This window comes from Corvus hawaiiensis, chromosome 6 (assembly GCF_020740725.1).
Source record: "Corvus hawaiiensis isolate bCorHaw1 chromosome 6, bCorHaw1.pri.cur, whole genome shotgun sequence".
Taxonomy (NCBI): domain Eukaryota; kingdom Metazoa; phylum Chordata; class Aves; order Passeriformes; family Corvidae; genus Corvus; species Corvus hawaiiensis.
Window position 1 is genome coordinate 53053379 of NC_063218.1, and position 19855 is coordinate 53073233.

General features: G+C 44.9%; 1 protein-coding gene and 1 long non-coding RNA gene across 2 annotated transcripts; both read right to left on the reverse strand.

Annotated features, from left to right (window-relative positions):
• Positions 1-83: 83 nt before the first annotated feature.
• TMEM9B (TMEM9 domain family member B) lies at positions 84-8766 on the reverse strand. Its single transcript, XM_048306005.1, has 5 exons — positions 8632-8766; positions 6775-6866; positions 4957-5065; positions 3926-4060; positions 84-1256 (listed from the first exon to the last, which is right to left on the reverse strand). The coding sequence occupies exons 1-5, from the start codon at positions 8704-8706 to the stop codon at positions 1101-1103; spliced, it is 567 nt and encodes a 188-aa protein (XP_048161962.1). The 5' UTR covers positions 8707-8766; the 3' UTR covers positions 84-1100.
• A 2090-nt stretch (positions 8767-10856) lies between these two features.
• On the reverse strand, positions 10857-12852 carry LOC125327078. The gene is made up of 2 exons (XR_007204126.1): positions 12697-12852; positions 10857-11037 (listed from the first exon to the last, which is right to left on the reverse strand). It is a non-coding gene; the product is annotated as an uncharacterized LOC125327078 (long non-coding RNA).
• Positions 12853-19855: the final 7003 nt, after the last annotated feature.

A 19855-nucleotide genomic window follows, 5' to 3' on the forward strand; every position in this document is an offset into this window, starting at 1 on the left:
TTTTTAGGGAAGTGCTTTTATGGATGGAATGTACATGCAGCATAATGAGGGAGAAAAATGATGACAAACTGATAATGCAGATCCATTTTTCAAAAATCAGTTTTATCTTTAATTGTTACATTCCAAAGGGGATATATGAAAGTTAGTAATCTAGCAACTGTATAACCTCTGAAGAGAGATGAGTACAGAGTCACAGATAAAAAAATACACCTAACTCCCAAGATGACAGGTGCTAGAGAAAGTATGTGCCTTACACCATCGATCCAGACAAATGCAGGAAGATTTTTATAATAAATATTTCATCATATACTAACTCCTGAGACTTCACCCATGAAAAGAAAGGGAAAGATTTTTTTTTAAGATCTATCATACACCTACAATATATTAAGCTATTAAAGCAAAATAGAACAAAATGTCAACACTGTCTTGAATGTGCACTGCATTTGAATTTATCTACATCACAGTACTTGAAATATGCAGCTCCAGGAGTCAGTGTCCACTTATGTTTTGCCTTAAATCTGCAGACATCACTTGCCATACAAGCATCTTGGAAGTACGAGTGCAAGAAACCAAATGATGAACACAGCCAGCAGGGTTTCATTCTCTGAGACCAAAACTACACTGCAAGATTTCAATTTCCAGTACCTAGCATCAATCAGCAGAAAATCCAAGTATATTTACAAAAGGTCTTTACATAAAGTGATTAGTGAGTTGTAAGCAATTACTGTGTTCCCAGGTACTTTTTAACCACATAAATAGTAGAGAGAAATATATAGTTAAAAACCACCATAAAGTCACAACTGTAAGTAATGTACCACAGTGGCAACCCAAGGTATCTTAGGGTTTGTTTTCTTTTCAGTTTTGTTAGTAAAAGCCATTTGAAAACAAAGATTTAAGCTTTTGGTTAACTAATCTTTTTAAACTGCTTCCACTCCAGTACATTCCTTCAAAGTTCAAATACCTTTTTAATTTTTCTTTTTTTTTTTTTAAATCAATAACAAATCATTCAAGAAAACTCCTCTGAATTGGCAGGATCAGGAAGACTTCTGTCAGCTCTTTCCACTAGTGCACATCCCTGGAGTTCCTTCCCTGAGCCCCAATTAGCTCAGCACAACGTGACGGTCAAAGACCGATTTGCGCTGCTCCTGGACCTGTAGCTTCCAGCGCTGCTGGGCGTACTCCACTTTGTTCAGCACGTTGGCGCGGCTCCGCGAGCGGGCCAGCACGTCGTGGGCGTTTGCAAAAGGCTGGTGGTCCTGGAACAGCAAAAATCCACAGTTACCCCTCAACAGTTCCAGCTACAAGAGTCTTTTGTGTCGTTACATTCCACGGGATGCAGGGTTTGGTTCGGTGTCGTCTTTTTTTAAGGTAAACGAGATGTTCCAACAAGCTGGTCAGTAACAACGACCACGCGAGGTTTTGAATTGTTGGAACTGTACTTCAATTTCTCATTCACAGGAACTTCCACAGGTTTCCCAAATACACCACACTTCTTTGTACTATCAATTGCCTGCTGCCCAGAGCCATCGTGGTGAGCTGCAGGATCAGACCCACAGTCTTGCATCCATTAGCAACTGGAGGGACAGCAGCCCAGAGCAGAACCAGGCACCCCATTACTGTAGTGAGTGCACTTCACAACTGAATCAGAGCCAGCTCTCTGCCAGCTCCTGGCCATTTCCTGCCAGGCACCTCAGGATGTTCACACACAGCTTCTATATCAAACCAACACACTCTGCTGTTTACCAAACTAAGCCCATTGTGCTGAGCTGTCTGAAGGCACAGTGTCAATACAGCTGTTAAGTGACAGAGCGCAACAAAAACCAAGTGCTTGTTTAACGTTTAGTCTGTTTTCTAACAGTACCTGCGAGGCTTTATTTTCTGCTAGTAAATATAGCCAAGTTATAAACAGTAAGAGTTGGAACTGAACTTCTTATTTGGCTATCAAACTGTTTGGACAAAATCATGCTGCTAAAGCTATGCCAGAAAGCATCATATATACAATGCATAATGAAAAATAACGTAACTATGTCCTGTATTAAATAACTGTCTTTTTGTATACCTACATTTCACATTCCTTTTATTTTTTTCCATAACACTTTTTTTCAGAAGACATTTACATTAATGGATGCTTTATTTGTGATATGACTGTGTAGAGCAGCTCAATGACAATTCTCAGCTGTACAGAGATTATTATTAATGATACCTATTGAAACGATTGCTCTAAGTCCCAAAGCCACAATGAGCATTAAAAAAATATACTCACAGAGAACAAGAGACTATCCCTGATCAAAAGAGCTGTCATCTCACCATAAAAAGTTATACAGTTGGATATCCCTAGAATGGGCACTTAACAGGAAACAGATCACTTCATTCACAGGGGAAAAAAAAAATCATAATAGCAACACACGGTTTTCTACTGCAGAACACATGGTGGGAAAACACAGGACAGTCTAGATGGTAGTGGCCTTCCTGACAAACAAGACTCTCAGCTCCAAGGCTAGCTACTGTCAATTTCTATGTAGACAATAAGGGGAAAAAAGAATTTAAGAGGAAAGAGGGCTAAGGAAGCGGCTTACATTGATCAGTTACCACTGTCACCAATGGGCAACAAGAAAGAGTGAACACACTGCCCTGAAATTCAGCCACAAAATCCATGGACATGGTATTTTTGAAGTGTGACAAGAATACCTCAAGAACTTGCAGAAGGAAAGGCAAGGATGGGAATCATTCATAAGGGACCTTAAATGATGTTATGTTCACAGAACAGCTACAGCAAAACATGACATTGGTTAAGATGGATCCAGACTTTTAGGTAAATTCATTCTGCAGTTAACCTGAACTTTGCCATGGGACTTATTTCACTTCTTCTACCTACAATCAAAAGACTAACTCACAGTTGGAGGCATTAAGACAATTTATCTAAGGTATAAATTTGTCTGAGGTATAGCATACAGCACAAGCTCACTTAATTCAAGTAGGAACTGCCCAATTTGCCATAAGAATTTAAAGAGAGAGTTATTCAAATACCTTTTTTTCAGAAAAGAAAAAACCAAAACTCAACCCAAAATCCTTCCAGAGGTAACTGTGAAAATCTTACGTTGTCATTACAAAGACAGTTGAAACATGTCTACATGTAATACACGGGGAAGTTTGGAAACAATGGGACATAATCTTCAGCCATCTTCACTTAAAAAGGTGTTTCTGTTTGGCAAGGTGGTAATTAAGTATCCAAAATTAAGCATTTTCCCAGGTAATAGTTTTTATCAGCTATGCTTTACGTACCTTGATTTCACAACAAAAAAATGTGATTGTTACCCAGTGCTAGAGATTGGAAAGGTCAGTAATGACAGGAAACCACGTCATTAATGGACTACTCCCCTTCTTCTCCCAAAAAAAGCTCTCCTGATCTGTTGGAATATACTGCCACATTTTGATTTCTGGCTGTAATACTAAGAAATTATTTCAGCATCCATCACTATTTTACTTCATTATAGCAATTTCTTCTTGAAGTTTTAGCATCAGGAAACTCAAACTGGAACAATAAAAGATGCAACTCCCATACTTTCTTTTTGTAGAGAGCAATCTAAGCAGTAAGCACTTCACATAAAAATGATCACTGGCAAGACTGGATCATTAATTTTTAAAAAGTTGTACTCCTCTATATTCTTACCTCCATTCCTACACTGTTTCTTCTCTGTGAAAACAATCTGTGCCTAGAGCTGGTGGAACTGAAGCAGTTCTCACCTTACTACTTTCCAGCCCAGTGAAAAATGAAAGAGTGGCTTCACAGAAGTCATCACACAGCTCTCTCTTCCTTTCCCAGCATAGCCTGGTAATAAAAGCTGCTCACCCCAAATAATTATTTATCAACCAACCATCCCAATCTTTACACTAACCAAGTGCTCAAAGACTCTGGTGAACTCACCCCGATGTCTTCATCGCTTTGTATGAGCTGTGAATGTCCAAGGAGACGCCTCTTCAGTATAGGTTCCACCAGGGTAAGGTACACCATGTACAGAAGAAGTAGGCCCAAAATAGACAGGTATATGATGATTGTCACCTACATAACACAAGCACAGTTTATGCCAAGATTGTGACATTCCCCCCCAGCCTCACAACAGGCAGCATGGACCAAAAGATGAGTACAGGCAAAGTTTGATCTATGGTAGTGTCATCAGATGACTTAAAATCCAGAAAGAGAGGAAAACCAATAAACTACAACATGGTATTAAAAGGGTTTAGGGCAGCTTGAAACAGTGAGACCTTGCAAAGAATCGTATGCTATCCCCCTTAAAACAATTTGGTGTTACAAACCTCACTTCAACCAAGACAACTGTACAGTCTGGCCATTCAACTTGTGACAAATTTGGGGCGTCACCCAATGATCTCCCATTCTCTAGCACAGACCTGCATTCGGTCACCAAGCACAATGGGAAGGCAAAACAAAATACCAAACTTCTAAAGTCCCAAAATAAAGTAGTCTGTGTTGTCAAAAACCAAAAACTGCAGTCTTTTCACACCAGTCCAGACCTCAACGACTCCAATGGGACAAGAATGTGAAGAACACAGAAAACATCTGTTAGAACAAATGTGGGTAAAGAAAATTTATAGTAAGCAAGTAAGGCAGCTGAGTAATGACAGGCCCTCTGAAATAATAAGGAAAACAAAGCCCAAAGCTTGACAAAGTATCTCAGAATACTCAATATTTTAGCAAGTGTGAAGTCTGATCTCAAAAGCAGAGATCTTCAACAAAGGGTATCAGGTTCACTTCTTCAGCTAAAGTTTGATGCTATTGTTACTGCTCAAGATTGTGAGCAACTACTACAGAAAAAGTTACATTTTAGACTGCCTTAGAAAAGTTTTCCTTTTAAAAATAGTATTTCTCTGAAAGACAACAGACATATTTACTAAACAGTTGAGGTCTTTAATATATGCCAACAGAATTATACCACTTACCTTAATTGTGACTGAGCTTCTCTCCTCATATTTGCACTCACAACGTAAACAGTATGCTTCTACATCAGGTCCAGGGACAGGCATAGGCTCCACCACGTGGAGACAATCACTGAGGAAACACAGAAACTGCCCAGTCAGTTTTGAGCTGCCTTTAGCTGTGCTGTTCCACTCTGCTGCAGGAGATGAGAAGCCACCTTTGCTTAAGCTCAGTTGTTCTAAACTTCAGGTATAAATAAATCACTATGCCACAGTTATTTCACTTAAATGAGAAATTCAGCTACTGACAAGCTGCTAAACAAGTTTTAAGATCTTTCTAACTCAATACAGTGTCTTCATTTTTCAGTGAAAGTATTAAAGCTGTTAGCAGAACAAGTCCAAGGATATGAATCCAGCACAAATGCATCATTTGACACCGACATCACGGATAAAAGTAAATTCCAGCTACTAATTCCACTTCTTTCTTCACCATACTTTATTCCATCCTTTCAGTATCTGAAGGGAGATTAGCCTCTCTTTGACATTCATGAACTGAATTTCTTTTTTCTTGTCATCACAAGGTACAGACATTGCAAAAACAATTTTAAAAAAAGGAACTCAGCTGGGCTGTTTCTCTAAGCAGCAAAATGGTGAATAAAGAGCATTCAGCTTTCAGCAAAAGCATTTGACTTAAAATTACCACATGTAAGTCAGTCCCCTGTGGAAAACCCTGGTTGACAATATTATGGGCACTCTATACCACAGCACTAAAATCCAGCTGCCACGAGACAGCTGCTTCCAACAACAACTTATGTAATGCTGGTCCTTCTGCTGACTCAGGGTGTTACTCAGAGTTCAAACCCCCTGGGCCCTGCAGAGCACTGACAGAACCAAAATCCTATTTCACCTTTCTCCTGGTTACCTCCTGTACCTGTTGGCACAGTCAGCAGCAGGTAGTGAAACAAAAGGCCTGGAGTGACAGCAGCAGCCTGGGACTCAACACTCTACTGGGCTAAATTACAACACTGCAAACACTCAGCCAGGCACCAGCTCATCTCTTCTGTGCTCTTTGTATTTCTTCTTCATAGCTGCAACTGCTGAGTGCCACCTCACAGCCTCTGGAGGGGAGTGGAGGGTTTAATTTTCTCATTTATGTGAAAGCAGAATTACATTCTCCTCTGTGGAAGAATGCAGCACTCAAGCTACAAAACCAAAAATCAAGATATAATCTGTGCAATTGCTGCTCCTATGACTGAAAGCTTGCATCAATACACTGCACAAGTATAGTAGAAATCTTATATGCTGCTTAAGTACAGTAGTAAGTCTGTTACTGAGAAGACAAAAAATACTAATATCAGAATTTTTTCCCCTCCAAGTCAGAGTTTCAAGTTGCTAAAAAAGTGCAAAATCTACTGGAATTGCATAAAACTCCAGAAATAACAGTCCCTAAATGACAGGATGGGTTTGAAGAGCAGAGCAAGCAAAGACAATACTCCCAAGTCTCAGCTCCAGGTTTGTGCTCCCTTGCCTTTACACCATTCCAAATCACTGGATTCAAGATACACCACTTTGTTCCCTTCCACTACTTCCAAGTCCAAATAAACAATTAAACATGCAAGCAAGCAAACCAAAACAGAAGACAGGGCATAAACTACAGGGTTTAAGCCTCGTCCCTTGCTAGAGCTGAATTCTGGAGTACTTTTGAAAGAAAAGCTCCAGTAAGTTATGAAAATGCTCTGCTTTGTCCTGGCACCAGCATAGGAGATTCTCATGTAATGACTACAGGACAGGTCTTTAACCAGTAAGACTTATTATCATTTTGCATGTGCCACACACACTCACCAGTCTTTCTGTGAAACATTTTTGTTGTAAATATGGCCTGAATGGTCCTTGTAAGGAGGGCAGATGCATTTACACCGGACATCCTCAGAATTCTAAAAGTAAAGTAAACATCATGCTTAGAACAAATTATCATCAGTTATTATATTAGTTATATTATCAGGGCTACAGAAAGCATTCTTCACATAATACTTGAAATATTTAACACAAACTACTTGCAAGTATCTTTGAACAGTCTTACTCAGGACTTCCTACAAGTTTAGGAACAACCCTTCAGAAATACTAAGAGAGTAGAGCAATTTGTCAAGTAACACTATTATTTGAGATAGGAACATATTCTTGAGGGGAAAAAAATGGAGTTTAAGCTCATTCCTCTTTTTAAGAAAAACCACACATGCAGAAATTGCTGATGGTGATGACTCAACTATCCAGCTTATGAAGACAGCTGCTTAACAGACACAGTGATGAGCTTAAAATGAATGAAACAATACTAAACTTATTTTAGCAAATAATAAGAGACAAAGGATGAACGTGGCTTCTCTAAAGTTCACGGCAATTTCCAGTGGCATTACAAAAGAATGTGTGAACAAGGATTGATAATGAACTTCTACACTGAATAGCCAAGTTAGAGTAACACTAAGTGGGCATAGGTCAGCTGGAAAACCTTGACTGCACTAGCACAGAATCACAGAAAGGTGTGGGCTGGAAGTGACCTTAAAGACCATCTAGTTCCAACTCCACTGCCACAGGCATACCTTCCACTAGACCCGACTGCTCGAAGCCCCATCCAGCTGGCTTTGAACACTGCTAGGGTCGGGGCACCCTCAGCTTCTCTGGGCAACCTGCGTCAGTGTCTCACCATCTTCACAGAGAAGAATTTCTTCCTTATATCCAATCTAAACCTACCCTCTTTCAGTTTAAAACCACTCCCCCTTGTCCTGACACTGCCTGCCCACGTTCTTCTCCGTCTCTCTTACAGACTTCAGGTACTGCAAGGTTTCAGGTAGTGCAATTAGGTCACCCCAGAGCCTCCTCTTTTCCTGACGAAACAATCCTAATTCCCTCAGGTTTTCCTCACAGGAGAGGCGCTCCACCCCTGTGATCATCGGTCATGGCCTCCCCTGGACTCGCTCCAACAGCTCCATGTCCTTCCTGTGCTCGGGACCCCAGAGCTGGATGCAGCACTGCAGGTGGGTCTCAGGAGAGCACGTAAATCCACACCGTAATCTACACACCATACAGCAAACCACTTCTGGTCTCGCCTCAGAGGACTCAAACAGCTGATTACCGCTGAAAAGCAGAAAATTCAGACACGCGGGCACTCTGACCGGAGAAGACACGGTGTTCTCTGCCCGTCACAGAGAACTACGGTAATAGCCCCAAACATTAACCCAGAAGGCCCAAGAGAAGAGCGCCTGCACCCAGCGCGGGTGAGGCGGCCGGAGCTGGGTGAGGCCGGACAGCGACCGCGGAGCCCCGCGCTGGAGCTGCGGCGGGCCCGGGGCTCAGCCCGGCCCAGCTCCGGCAGCCTCGGGAACAGCAGCTCCATCGCCACCCGTAGCTCTGTGTGACGGCGTCCCCGGGCACGGCGGCAAAGCGACATCAACCCCGCCGAGCGTGAGGCGAGCGCGGCAACCGGGGCTGGCGCCGAGGCCGCGCCGCCGGGCTCTGCTCCTCCGCCGAGCGGGGCAGGGCAGCGCCTCCACAAAACAACTGGCGCGGGCCTTCCCCTACAGCCGGCCGGGGAAGCAGCGGGGCCGGGAAGGCGGAACGACCCGCGGGAACCGAGCGCCCGGCGGAGGGAGGGCCCGGTACCGGGAGCACCACCGTGACCCGTCCCCCCCCTCCCTCCCCGCTCACCTTGGCCTCGGCGCCCAGGCCCGCCAGCGCGGCCAGCAGCAGCAGCGAGCAGAGGCGCGCCCCGCGGGCCGCCATGTCGGGCCCCGCCGCTCTGTGGCCGCTTTATCGCCGCTTGTCGCCGCCGGGCCGCCGCCGGGCCCCCGCCGCCATCACTTCCGCCTGCCGCCGCCCTCACGTGGGGCGCCGTCCGCCCGCGATGACGGCCCCGCGGGAATCGGCGGCGCCGCAGGATGGTTCCGGGGCGCGGGCCGGCCGCACAAAAATATTCCTAGAACCATGGAATCGTCAGGATTGGAAGAGACTTCCGAGATCATCCAGTCCGACCACCAATCCAGCACTGTAACCACTAAGCCGTATCACCCTGCGCCAGATCCAGAAGCCCCTTGAACATCTCCAGGGACAGTGACTCCACCACCTCCCTGGGCAACATATTCCAATGCCTGACCACGCTGACAGTGAAAAAACTTTTTCTGATATCTAATCTGAATATCCCCTGTGTCAGTTTAAGGCTATTTCCTCGGCTCCTCTCACTGCAGGCACGGCAGAAGAGACCAGCCCCTCACGGCACCCTCCTTTCAGGCAGGTGTGGGAGTGACGAGGTCTCTCCTGAGCCTGCTCTTCTCCAGGCTAAACAAACCTATCTCTCTCTGCCACTCCTTATAAAACATATTTCCTAAGCCTTTCAGGAGCCTTGTTACTCTTCTCTGGACACACGTTAGTATCAACATGTCTTTTTTTTTAAAGAGAGGTTAGGCTGATGGGCCTGTAGTTCCCCCAATATTAGAATATTGGAATGGCTTAGAAGTGATGATTAGTACCACTCTAAACGAGGTGTGTGAGCAGCGTAGAATCCAGTTTTTGTACATCTGAACATACAGTTATGTAAATCTACATGCATGTTATAGACAGCTGTTTTTCTGAGAAGACATCACTAAAATCCAGCAATGTTCTCCATTTGTCATGTCATTGTTAATTATTTCCACCCAAGAGCTGTGCTCACCTTCTTGCAGAGGGTGGCCAACCTTGGTGAGAAGCAGCGTTTCCAGCTGTGCTCCCTAAGACCTGGCAGACCAAGCAGTCTATGAGTCTTCCCTACTTGTGTAGGAACCCCAAACCTACCTGATGCAGCCAGGGCTGGATGGATCCAGCCTGTCCCTGGTACAGCAGCCACTGCTGAATAAGGGTTTGAGCCCAGCCTGGAAAACAGCTTGGGCTCGTCTCAGCTCCTCTGACACCTTCACAGAGGAGCAGCAGGCTGCGTGACTCAACCCATGTATTCCTTCTCCTCATTTTCATACCTTCTGTCTTTCTTGTAGCCGTTCCTGTACCGGAAGAGAGCCTGCAAGAAAAGTGGAGAGGGACTGTTTACAAGAGCAGGTAGTGACAGGACAAAGGGAATGGCTTCAGACTGAGAGTAGGTTTAGATTAGATATTAAGAAGAAATTTTTTACCTTGAAGGTGTTGAGAGACTGGAACAGATTGCCCAGAGAAGATGTGGATGCCCTATCCTTGATAGTGTTCAAGCTGCCAGGTTGGATGGAGCTCTGAGCAGCCTGGTCTAGTGGAAAGTGTTCCTGCCCATGGCAGGGGAATTGGAACTAGGAGGATCTTTAAGGTCCCTTCCAACCCAATCCATTCTGCAATTCCATGGTTCTCTGTCTAAATTGGTCAGTAGCAAAACTGTACATGGCTGAAAGCTGCTCTATTTCTCCTCTCCCTCCCCAGCCCCCACTTGGTGGCTGTAATTTCATAATCCTTTAGATTCAGTAGACTTTTCAACTGTGCTATTCACTCCTTCCTAATACAATAGGTTATGTAACCCTAGCAGTGCATCAGACATCTCAGGAAAGGAGCTCGAGTTACTATGGAAACACAAAACACCTTTTTTTAAAATTATGGGGAAATTGCCAGCAGACTGTAATGAGCATACATCAGGTTTCAGCCTTAGCCAAACAATTTGTCTATTTAATGACTGTATCTGCAATGAAAGTGGTTTGAAGCATGAAGGCTCTGTGTCTTCCCCACCACCCACAGCCGTAGTCTACGATGGGCAGGTTGACTGCTGAGTTGAAAAACATGCTGAATCTTTAGAAAAACACAGATCACATTTTGAGCTGAAGTAAACAATACGCAGTTTCAGAAGCATCACTGCCTTTGGAAGAGTTTGGTGTAGGAAAAGAGAGCCTGATAAACTAATTTTTTAACCCAATCAGAGGGGTCTGATACACAGGTAATAAATGCGCTTTTATTTAGGTGGCTGGAACAGCCTTTGGGATCTTCAGGCCCAGTCTTGGAGTTTCCTCAAAGCCAGGAGTACCAAAATAAAGAAACGGGAACTTGTGAGCCACAGGCTCTTGGTGCTGCAGTAGGTAAAGGTTACTTCTTCCAGATGAGCCCATTCTTCCCCTAGAAAACAATAACAAGTGATTAAGTAAGCAAAGGCTTCTGGATGAATTATTAAGAAAAGAGCCCTGGGAGTTTCTGTCTTAACATTTAGATTTTTTTCAATTTTGTTTCCATTCTTTTTTTTTTAATGTATTTGTCAGCACACCAGTATCAGAAGCAATACTGTTAAACCACAGTTTTTTAAAAAGAGGAAAGGCAGCTAAAAAATGTATACAAAAATTGATTTTAAGGAAATTATTAAATGGTTGCCAGGAGCATAATTGCTTTTCAGCTTGCTAATCTTCCAGAAGGGCTGAAGATGTGTTTCATCTTCAAGAGAGCTCTCACTGGGTTATCGGCAGAGTCTGAGCTTTAGTGGCTGCAGGCTGCTCCCTGCACTGCTAACTCTGTCCTTACTGGACCAATCCTTTTCAAGTTAATGGAACTGAGCTCTCTCATCTAGTGTGCTTTTTAAAAATAACATGCACTATGCTTTAATAACAAGATTTGTTTGAGAGTTGTAAGTATGCACTGGCCTCTCGAAGCTAAACCTTGCACTTTGCTGTCAGTGTGCTCTGTTGAATTAGGGGTTTTACAGTTTTGTAGTTGCTCTCACGTTTGTCTCCATTATCAATACTCACACACCAAGTGCCCCAGAGAGCTGCTGGCAGTGCCTTTGATCATTCAAACGCTCTGCCTCTGAGGTTCTGGGGAGGGGGGAGCCCTGGTCTGCCCCGGCCGTGGAGGGGTGAGCCGTGGGGTACATCCCCCTGGGCTATTGGGGCACAGCCTGAGCCAGGCTTTGGGGAACAAGAATCGAGGCTATGCAACAAAGACACAGCACAGGCTGTGCATCTCTAGGCATTGGGCAGGGCAGCCGCTCCAGGGGCACATCTTTCCTGCTCAGTCATCTTACAAAAATAGCTTATAAAGAGCTTTATGTTTCTAGGCACTGTACGTGCACAGTGAGCTCCTGCATTTCCTTTCCTGTTGCAGGAGCCTTCCCAAAGCCACGTGGTCTCCATAGCCAACAGAGCACTAAGCTGCGCCTCTGCTCCTCCTTACTGTGCTGCACTGATTCACGTGTGAATATGAGTATTTTAAAAGCTTTTCTCTGCAAAGTACCTTTATGCTCTGTGGTAATTAAGCTGGACTCTGCTGTGCTGTGTCAAACAATTGGTGTAGGGCTGCTTCACACACTGCAGCTGAACGGGCCTTCACTGTCACGGGGTGGATGTTCCTCAGGGCAGGTAGGGATAGATGCTATTTACCATAATTTAAATAATCCACATTATGATTATTTTTTACTAATGCAAATTACCATCTTCTTATGTCAGTTCAGCCTATTCACATTCAGAACTTGCCTGGCTTCCCTTTGTTTTCCCAGCTGAGAAAATCTTTTCATAATCAACAATGATATAAAAGAAAAATCTGAGGGGATTATGTAAATAAGTGATTGGACCAGCACTTCTGCACTTATTGCCAACATGAAAGTGGTGCGACATTCGCAGAGAAGAAAAACCAAGTAAACGCAGATTCTTTTTTTTGTCTATTCCCTACCTTCAGTTAAAAAATTAAAATGATGGCAGCACTTGGTGTCACAGCAGCCTTTACTTAGGAAAGAAACATGGGAAGAGATTAATTATAATGTCAGTTGCTCTAGGCTAATGAGAAATTCACCTTTCAGCAGATTGGTCATCAGCATCTGTCTGAATATGTTCTGTCATTGGTATTGCATCCCTTCAAATAAACAGCACAGTTTTGTCTCATGAGTTTCTGTTTTGGGCCAAAACCCCAGTGGCTTGGTTCAGGTCTAGCTGCTATTCTGGTCTCGTGGTCTTTGGTCTCTGGAGAATACAAAGAGAAATCAATGCCAGTGGGGTGGATGGGGTACAAGGTTGACAATAAAAGCAAGCTCTCCCAATCCTGTTCATCTCAGAGCTCCATTACCTTACTGTAATGCAATGTAATGGCTCGTGGCTTCCTTCCATAACTGAGGCATTATTTTGTGATCTGCTGTCAGGAGTTACATAAAGCCTTTCACAGCAGAAATGCATGCATATGGAAAGGGCAAGCTGGGCAGGCTGTTTACCTCTGTATTTCTATATTTGTATTGATATTTATGATATGAAGCGAATGGAGGGAAGTGCTGAAAGAGCTGTGCATTTATTTTATCTTTCTGTCTCAGTGAATCCACTCCTGACTTTTCTGCAGGCTGTGAGAGTTCAAGGTCCCTCTCTGCTAATGCAAGGTCAGTCAGGGCTCTCACACACCGCAGCAGTTGAGTCCCCACATCACACACACAGGGAGCACGTCGTGTTCTGTGTGTGGTTTCAATTAGTGACATATGTCATGCTCTTATCAGTGCAATTCCTGCTGCAAGTCCCTTCCTTCAGCAAAGGAGACATGCTGCAAATACATGGAACAGCAGCTTGTAGGTGAGACAGAGGCTTCAGCTCTTCAACCACAATCTGTAAGTCCACAACTCTGGCTTCATCCCTTGCAGCATGAAGAACAGCTTCTGCGTTTGTTTGTTTAATCCAAAACTTATAAATAGCCTCTACCAGCCCTGACCCAGCAAGACCTCAGATGCCCTGCCTGTATTGCTCATGGGAGAGACAAGGTCAGTGCTGCTCCACACACTTCATCTGCTGCTCCTTGTTCTGCCCCAGAGGCATGGAGGCAAACATGCCCAAAAAGGAACCACAGTTTCTTCTTCTGTATACAGGCTAATCCACTAGGATTACTCTAATAAATTCAGGCTTCCTGTTTTATATTAAATGGGATCAGCACGAGAAGTAATGTCACTATGAATCCAGAATGTGCTCTACCCCGTGCCAGCCATTTCATTCCAATCTTTGCTGCAACCTGCATGGAAATACCATAGCCAGGGAGGGATAAGTTAAAGGCAAGGTAAGATGATGTTTATGATACAGCTCCAAGTGTTTTTGTGGCAAAGTTTATCATTACTTTTGTTGCTAAGCAGAGGGGCTTTCAGTAACCTCAGGAAGAAAACTGGGAACCCCTCCATGCACTGGCTCCATTTTCTTCCCTTGCCTGCTATTTTGGTCACTTTTCCAAAGCACACATCAAGCAATCCCTGGATGGCTGCGGGCCCCTCATTCACACTTCGGTGTGGATAGGAAATGAGGAGTATTCACTCAGCACCTTGCTGGCCTGGGTCAGCGGCAGCAACGCAGTTACTCTGCAGATGCCTGCTTTAATTAGCAGATCTTTGCTTTGCCAGCAGACCTGGGCAAGGCAAAAATGAAAGCTTGGAGGCAATGAATTGCATTTTGCTCCATTAGCCCTTTTCCTATTAGCATTTTCAACCTCTGTCAGATCTTGTCTTACATGTTGCCTTTAATTCTGCTTCCACTGGTCTCTGTGATGCAACAATATTCTTTTTCTTTTAGATACATACCCCTAATAATTGAAAGAGCAGGAATCTCTGTATTCTTCTTTATCCAGGAAACCATTCACTACCACTGCTTGTCCCTAGCAACCACAATATCACACAAAGTATTTGTGTATTTTATGGAGAAAATTCCAGCAATTCCACATACCTAGACCTGCACAGAGAAGGTAAGCTGCATTCAAGGACAGCATCATGCAAGGTGAGTCAGATACTTCAGATGACCACAAGTATTGACAATATGGCAATATTTCATATTCTGAGCTTGCCCACCATGGTGATGACCAGGATCAACCCTTCATCTGCTGCCACTAACCATTATGGATGCCAGATTCATAGGCAGTTAAAATATGCCCAAACACAGCATAAAGTCTTCCACTCAATTCAGGAATGACACCACTTTCACACAAAGGGAGATTCTGGCCTTTGCATTTCATTCAGGTCCAATCTCTGCTCGAGACGACCTGAGAGCTGGCTCTCCCAGCGCTGCAAACAGCATCGATTTTGTGCCACCGCACTGCCAGCGTTTGTGTGGAGGATGCGGAGCGGCGAATGCCCTACTTGCTCTGTTCCCATGACAACACCCTGCAAAGCAGCTCCTGCGAGCTTCCCCCGACTGCCTCATCGCACCCGACAGCGTGCCCAGGCTCCGACTTTCAACCCAGACAACGCCTCTTGCTTTAATTACCAAAAAGCCTTTTCCAAGGAAGAAAGATCTGTTTGAAATAGCAGCATTTTGATCGTCAGAGCAGAGGGATTAAGCTCTCCACCACCCAGACACGGGGAGAGTGGCTGGGTTTGCCGTTCACGCTGCACACTGCTCCTTGGTAATGTAATCAGGAATGACTTTGGGTTGGCTCCAGGGACTATATTCTTCTCTTCATTGCTGCTGCTTCTCCTTGTATGCTGAAGTGAATTAATATCTAACAGCACTTCAAGTAACTCCTGATTTCATGTAGTACATGGCAAGTAGTTGCTTGGACTAATATTCTGGAGAAAACAATCTGCTTTTCTTGGGGATGAGACTTGTCCTGCCAGTCCTCCAAAAGCTGTGTGCTCATTCCACGAGCAAAGCCTTGAGACTGATCAAGCCAGCAGTTCTTCGGGCAGAATGAGCAGATGAGAAATATGGAGCATAAAGACGAGTTCAAGGCATTGAAGCTGGGTGGCAGCGGAGGAAAGTAGAATAAGTTCTCCTGCCTGCCTGCCAGTCCAGTGTAATGCTCTAGTGAGGTAGAAGATGATATTCTTTTTTTTTTTTTTTTTTAACTTTTTTCCTGTTCAGATTCTAAGCTTTTCAAATGTGGACTGAGATCTCAGTCTGTGACTTTGGCTGTACCACTCCCAGTTGCTCAGTATTCGCCTCAAAGGGTGAATGTTGTCATCTGGCTGGGAGGAAATCAAAATTAGGCTTGATAACCAAAAAATGGCTGAGATCCCTACTAGGACTCACCAAAGGACCCACAAAAGGACTCCTCCAGGACTATCCAACTGAGAGAGCTTGCAGCTGAATGCTGATACGGTTATCCCCTTTCTGGCACAGGAGCAGCTCAGGGGTTGGGAAGTTCTCTGTCCTGCCATGGCCATGGCCTTACTCAGGACAGGTTTTGGGAGGTGTGAGTAACAGGGGCTCCCTGCAGTGCACCTGAGGATGGTAACAGGCCCATGGGTGACAGCACATAACCCATCCTGGGCACTTGCCCCACCAGCAGCAACTGAACTCTCTGTGCCCTGGCTGAATAATTTTGCAGCACAGCAAAGACTCAGAATAAAATCCACTGCAAAAGCCAGTTGCCCTGGTAGACAGAAAGCATTCTATGGGTTATTGAGCTCAGGATGTCCGCTAGAAGGCTGTTCATCCTGCTGCTGGGTGACCACAACACACGTATTTTGATTTGTTCCATTGTCAGTGTTGTCCAGCCCAAGCATTTCTGTGACCCCAGCGCCAGCCTGCGCAGTACCTTCCACTTAACTCAATTACTGGCTCATTTGCTATTCCATTTTATTTGATCTGAGCCTTAAGGACCAAATCACATGTACTGCAAATTACACAATATCCATACTTAACTTGGACAGCTTCAAGCAGGTGCTGAGGAACAATTAGATCACTGTCCGTAGAAGCTGCTGTTTAACTAAGGAAGAAAAGACTACTCTAAATATGACAGATGCAGAGAGAGCTCAAAGCTTGCTCACACCAATAATGAAAATTAATCAAACATCATTAGCAGTCTCTGGAGAGTTCAGTACATCATGTGCTCCTGAGATGTGCTTCTGGTTGTTCTCTACCTGACAAGAGCACCCACTTCTCTCAGCTCAAGGGCAGAAAAGAGATTTGCTGCATCAATTAAAAGATTAAAATTTAGGGCCTTTTTCAGAGAGAGTTGGGTGGCTTTCTTTGAAAGCCATTTGGGCCAGCCTGTGGCTTAGTGGTGGTGAGCAGCCAGGGTCTCTGGGGAGGTCAATAAATGCAGGTAGGTGATTCTACTAAATACACAGCCTTGCTTTTCTTCCCACAGAGTGGGACTTACCTGGAAACACTCCATTCTGAGCAGTGCTCCCTGGGAGGCTGCTTCTACACCTAAATGCAGCTGTGATGGGTAAGCAGCATATTCCATGCAAAGGAGATGTCAGGAGAGTTGGTTACTAATACCAGTCTCCTAAGGATTATTTTAGCACACAGTTAATTCTGCTAAAACCTCATGTCCTTCCTTTTGCCATCCTCTCTTCTTCACTATCCAAGTTGCCCTTCTCAAGTTGCCCTAATTTTAACTCATCAGCCTCAAAAGCTGGATACTGAGTCCATTTCATTTGTATCATGTTTAACAAACTGGACCCCTGGTTAGAGCTTCTGAGCTTTACAACTGAGTGGTTTTTTGGGGATTTATGTTTGTGTCCTTCGAATCTGGTTGTTTAACCACCACCACTACTTATGTTTATGGTTTGGTATTGTGGGGATTGTGGGGAAAGTGAATAACTGACCTTGCTGGTCGAAGATGTGTCAATTCAGACTTAAAAATCAAGAGAAAAGAATCTAAAAGAGTGAAAGAAACTCAAGGTTTGTGTTTGCATGTATGAGCACATAGTGATGCAGATCTGCAACTCTCCCACAAACCAGCCTTAAGGCTGGTGCATGTTATCCCTTCATTCTGTCATGCAGAGTCCTGAGAGCTTCTCTCCTGAGGCTGGGCCTTGGGGATTGACCCTTGGGATTGATCCACTGACCCCCCTGCAGCTGTGGCAGTTCGCAGTGCCAAGGATAGTGCTGGGCCTTTGCTGTGCCTGGCCTCTGCTGCATTAGTTACCTGCAACCCTTAGGAACAAACAAAACATATTTTTCTCCTAAAGCAATAAGAGGTGCATCTGGATCACCTTAACTTGATTTGGGATGGCAGAGAGCGGAAGTGCAGGGAGAGCAACTGATGTGGGCTCATTGTCATCAGTGTCTTCTAATACAATTTTTGAATGAGAGCATCCTATTAACTCCCTGTGTACAGACTACAGTGATTCATTGTGCTAGAGCTTTCTCCAAGTAGCTTTGTTCCAGCTGCCACTGTGCTCAGATGCTCTCTGCATAGGCACAGGTGAACCCAGTAGGCACGTCCTAGCTGTTAGAACATTGACCAGGACCATAAGAGAGATGTCCCCACTGAGACACCTCTCAGCCCTCACAGCTAAACCTGAGATCTTCACCCTACTCACTACTTCCTTGGAAGTCACTGAACAGGACATTGGAAGGTGGCTCGTGACCTTAATATCACAGCATAGGAAGCAGCAGGAGGAACAAGATGCCAGGCAGAACTTTTCTTGCAACAAAGCGTGGTCTCAGTTGGGGCAAATTTAGCCAGGAGAATGCTAAGCTGTAAATGCCAAGTTAATTAGTCTTCATGCGTAATTTGTTTTTAAAAATACACTGTCGTCTCCTGAAGGAACAAGAGCCCATTATCCCTTCTGTTAGCCTTAAAAGTCAATTTGAAAAATGCCATTGAAGTCTAAACCGAGAAGCATCACGATGCTTTCAGTATAGAAGCTCTCTGTGAGTAGGAGCTTAAAATCCACAGATTTCCTCTCTAAGCCTGCCAAACCAGAAGGCTGAACAGCCTTCCCAGGGCACCTCTCACAGCAGACCCACTTCACTGGATTCTCATATGACTGCACTGTTGAAGTTTCTTTGTTACACCAGCTCCAAGGCACATTTTGCCCATTTATGGGTTTTCTCCTTCCCCACCAGCAACCAAAAAGGCTAGTGGCAAAGTCCTCATCACTTTTCATGTGTCCTGATCTCTACTGGCCTGGATAAAACCAGGTCACTGGTCTGCAATGCACTCATCCTGGGCTTCATCATCCACCCAGGGATTTTGAAACAGGTTTTTGATTTGTGATCTAGGAAAGACCAATGATTAATTCCTAATTACATTTTTATTTTCAAATTAATAGGCAGTGCCATCTGGTGTTGCACACTTTCTCTTTGCCCCTGTTCTCCATGACTCTATGTTTTGCATCTGTCAAGTGCCTGATCACTCACCTGATCGCTCCATGTGATCTTGTTTGTGGAGGAACAGAGGACTGAGATTTATAGCAACACTTCAAAATATATTGGTTTTCTCACTGAGATCACAGGTCTCAATATTACTCCTTCCCTTAGGCAGTATTTTTCAATGCTGCCTGTGCCAGCATTGCCATTGAGATGCTTCCTAGCTGGCAACACCTGGAATATTCGATGGCCAGCTGTGCAGCCCTGGGTTGCAGGTAACAGCAGTACTTGGCCCTGCCTACCTTCTCCTTACAACAGAGAGAGGTTTTAGATGGCTGGGTCCAGGTCTCCCTCCCCAGTCTTCCTGCCAGTCCTCTCTTAGTGCTTCATCCCTTGGTAGGAGCATCTGCTCCTTTCTTCTGGCACCAAGCCAGGACACCACTTTCCACAGCCCCTGTGTCACCCATGGGGCTGCTGCCAGCAAGAGCACAGGGACACTGCAGCCCATTGCCCCCCAGCAGGGTCCCTGCACTCCAGCCCAGAGCCAAGCACAACCAGCTGGATACCACAGCACAGGGTCTGGGCAGGCTGTGCCACCCCACAGGCAATGAAACCCCAGAGGCACCTCAAAGTGTTAGGCAGTGGTTTCCTCACCTGCAGTAGCTCCACTGAAGGGAGGAGGTTGTTTCTCCTGGTCTCTGAGAAAGAGGTGAGAGGAGGTGAGCAGTAAATGAGTGCTGGCCTTGCCACTGTCTGGGGGGAGCAGGTGGAGACACAAGGGGCTGAAACAGCACTAAGAGCTCCCCACATTCTGCAGATCCCCACCTGTTTCCGGATACTGGGTGGCTTTAGGTTTAATGAGCACATAACTTTGCACCACTTCCCGTTGTGCGAGCTGAGGCGCTTTTCTGGAGAATCCAACTGCGTCTCCCTGCGGGGGCGGCCACGAGCCC

What these genes read in the sequence shown, in the direction of transcription:
- TMEM9B (XM_048306005.1), bottom strand. Translation starts at nt 8,706, where the DNA reads ATGGCGGCCCGCGGGGCGCGCCTCTGCTCGCTGCTGCTGCTGGCCGCG. An exon ending in GCCTGGGCGCCGAGGCCAAG is followed by an intron (nt 6,867 to 8,631) that starts GTGAGCGGGGAG and finishes CTTTACTTTTAG; the next exon opens with AATTCTGAGGATGTCCGGTG. An exon ending in AATGTTTCACAGAAAGACTG is followed by an intron (nt 5,066 to 6,774) that starts GTGAGTGTGTGT and finishes GTGTTTCCTCAG; the next exon opens with TGATTGTCTCCACGTGGTGG.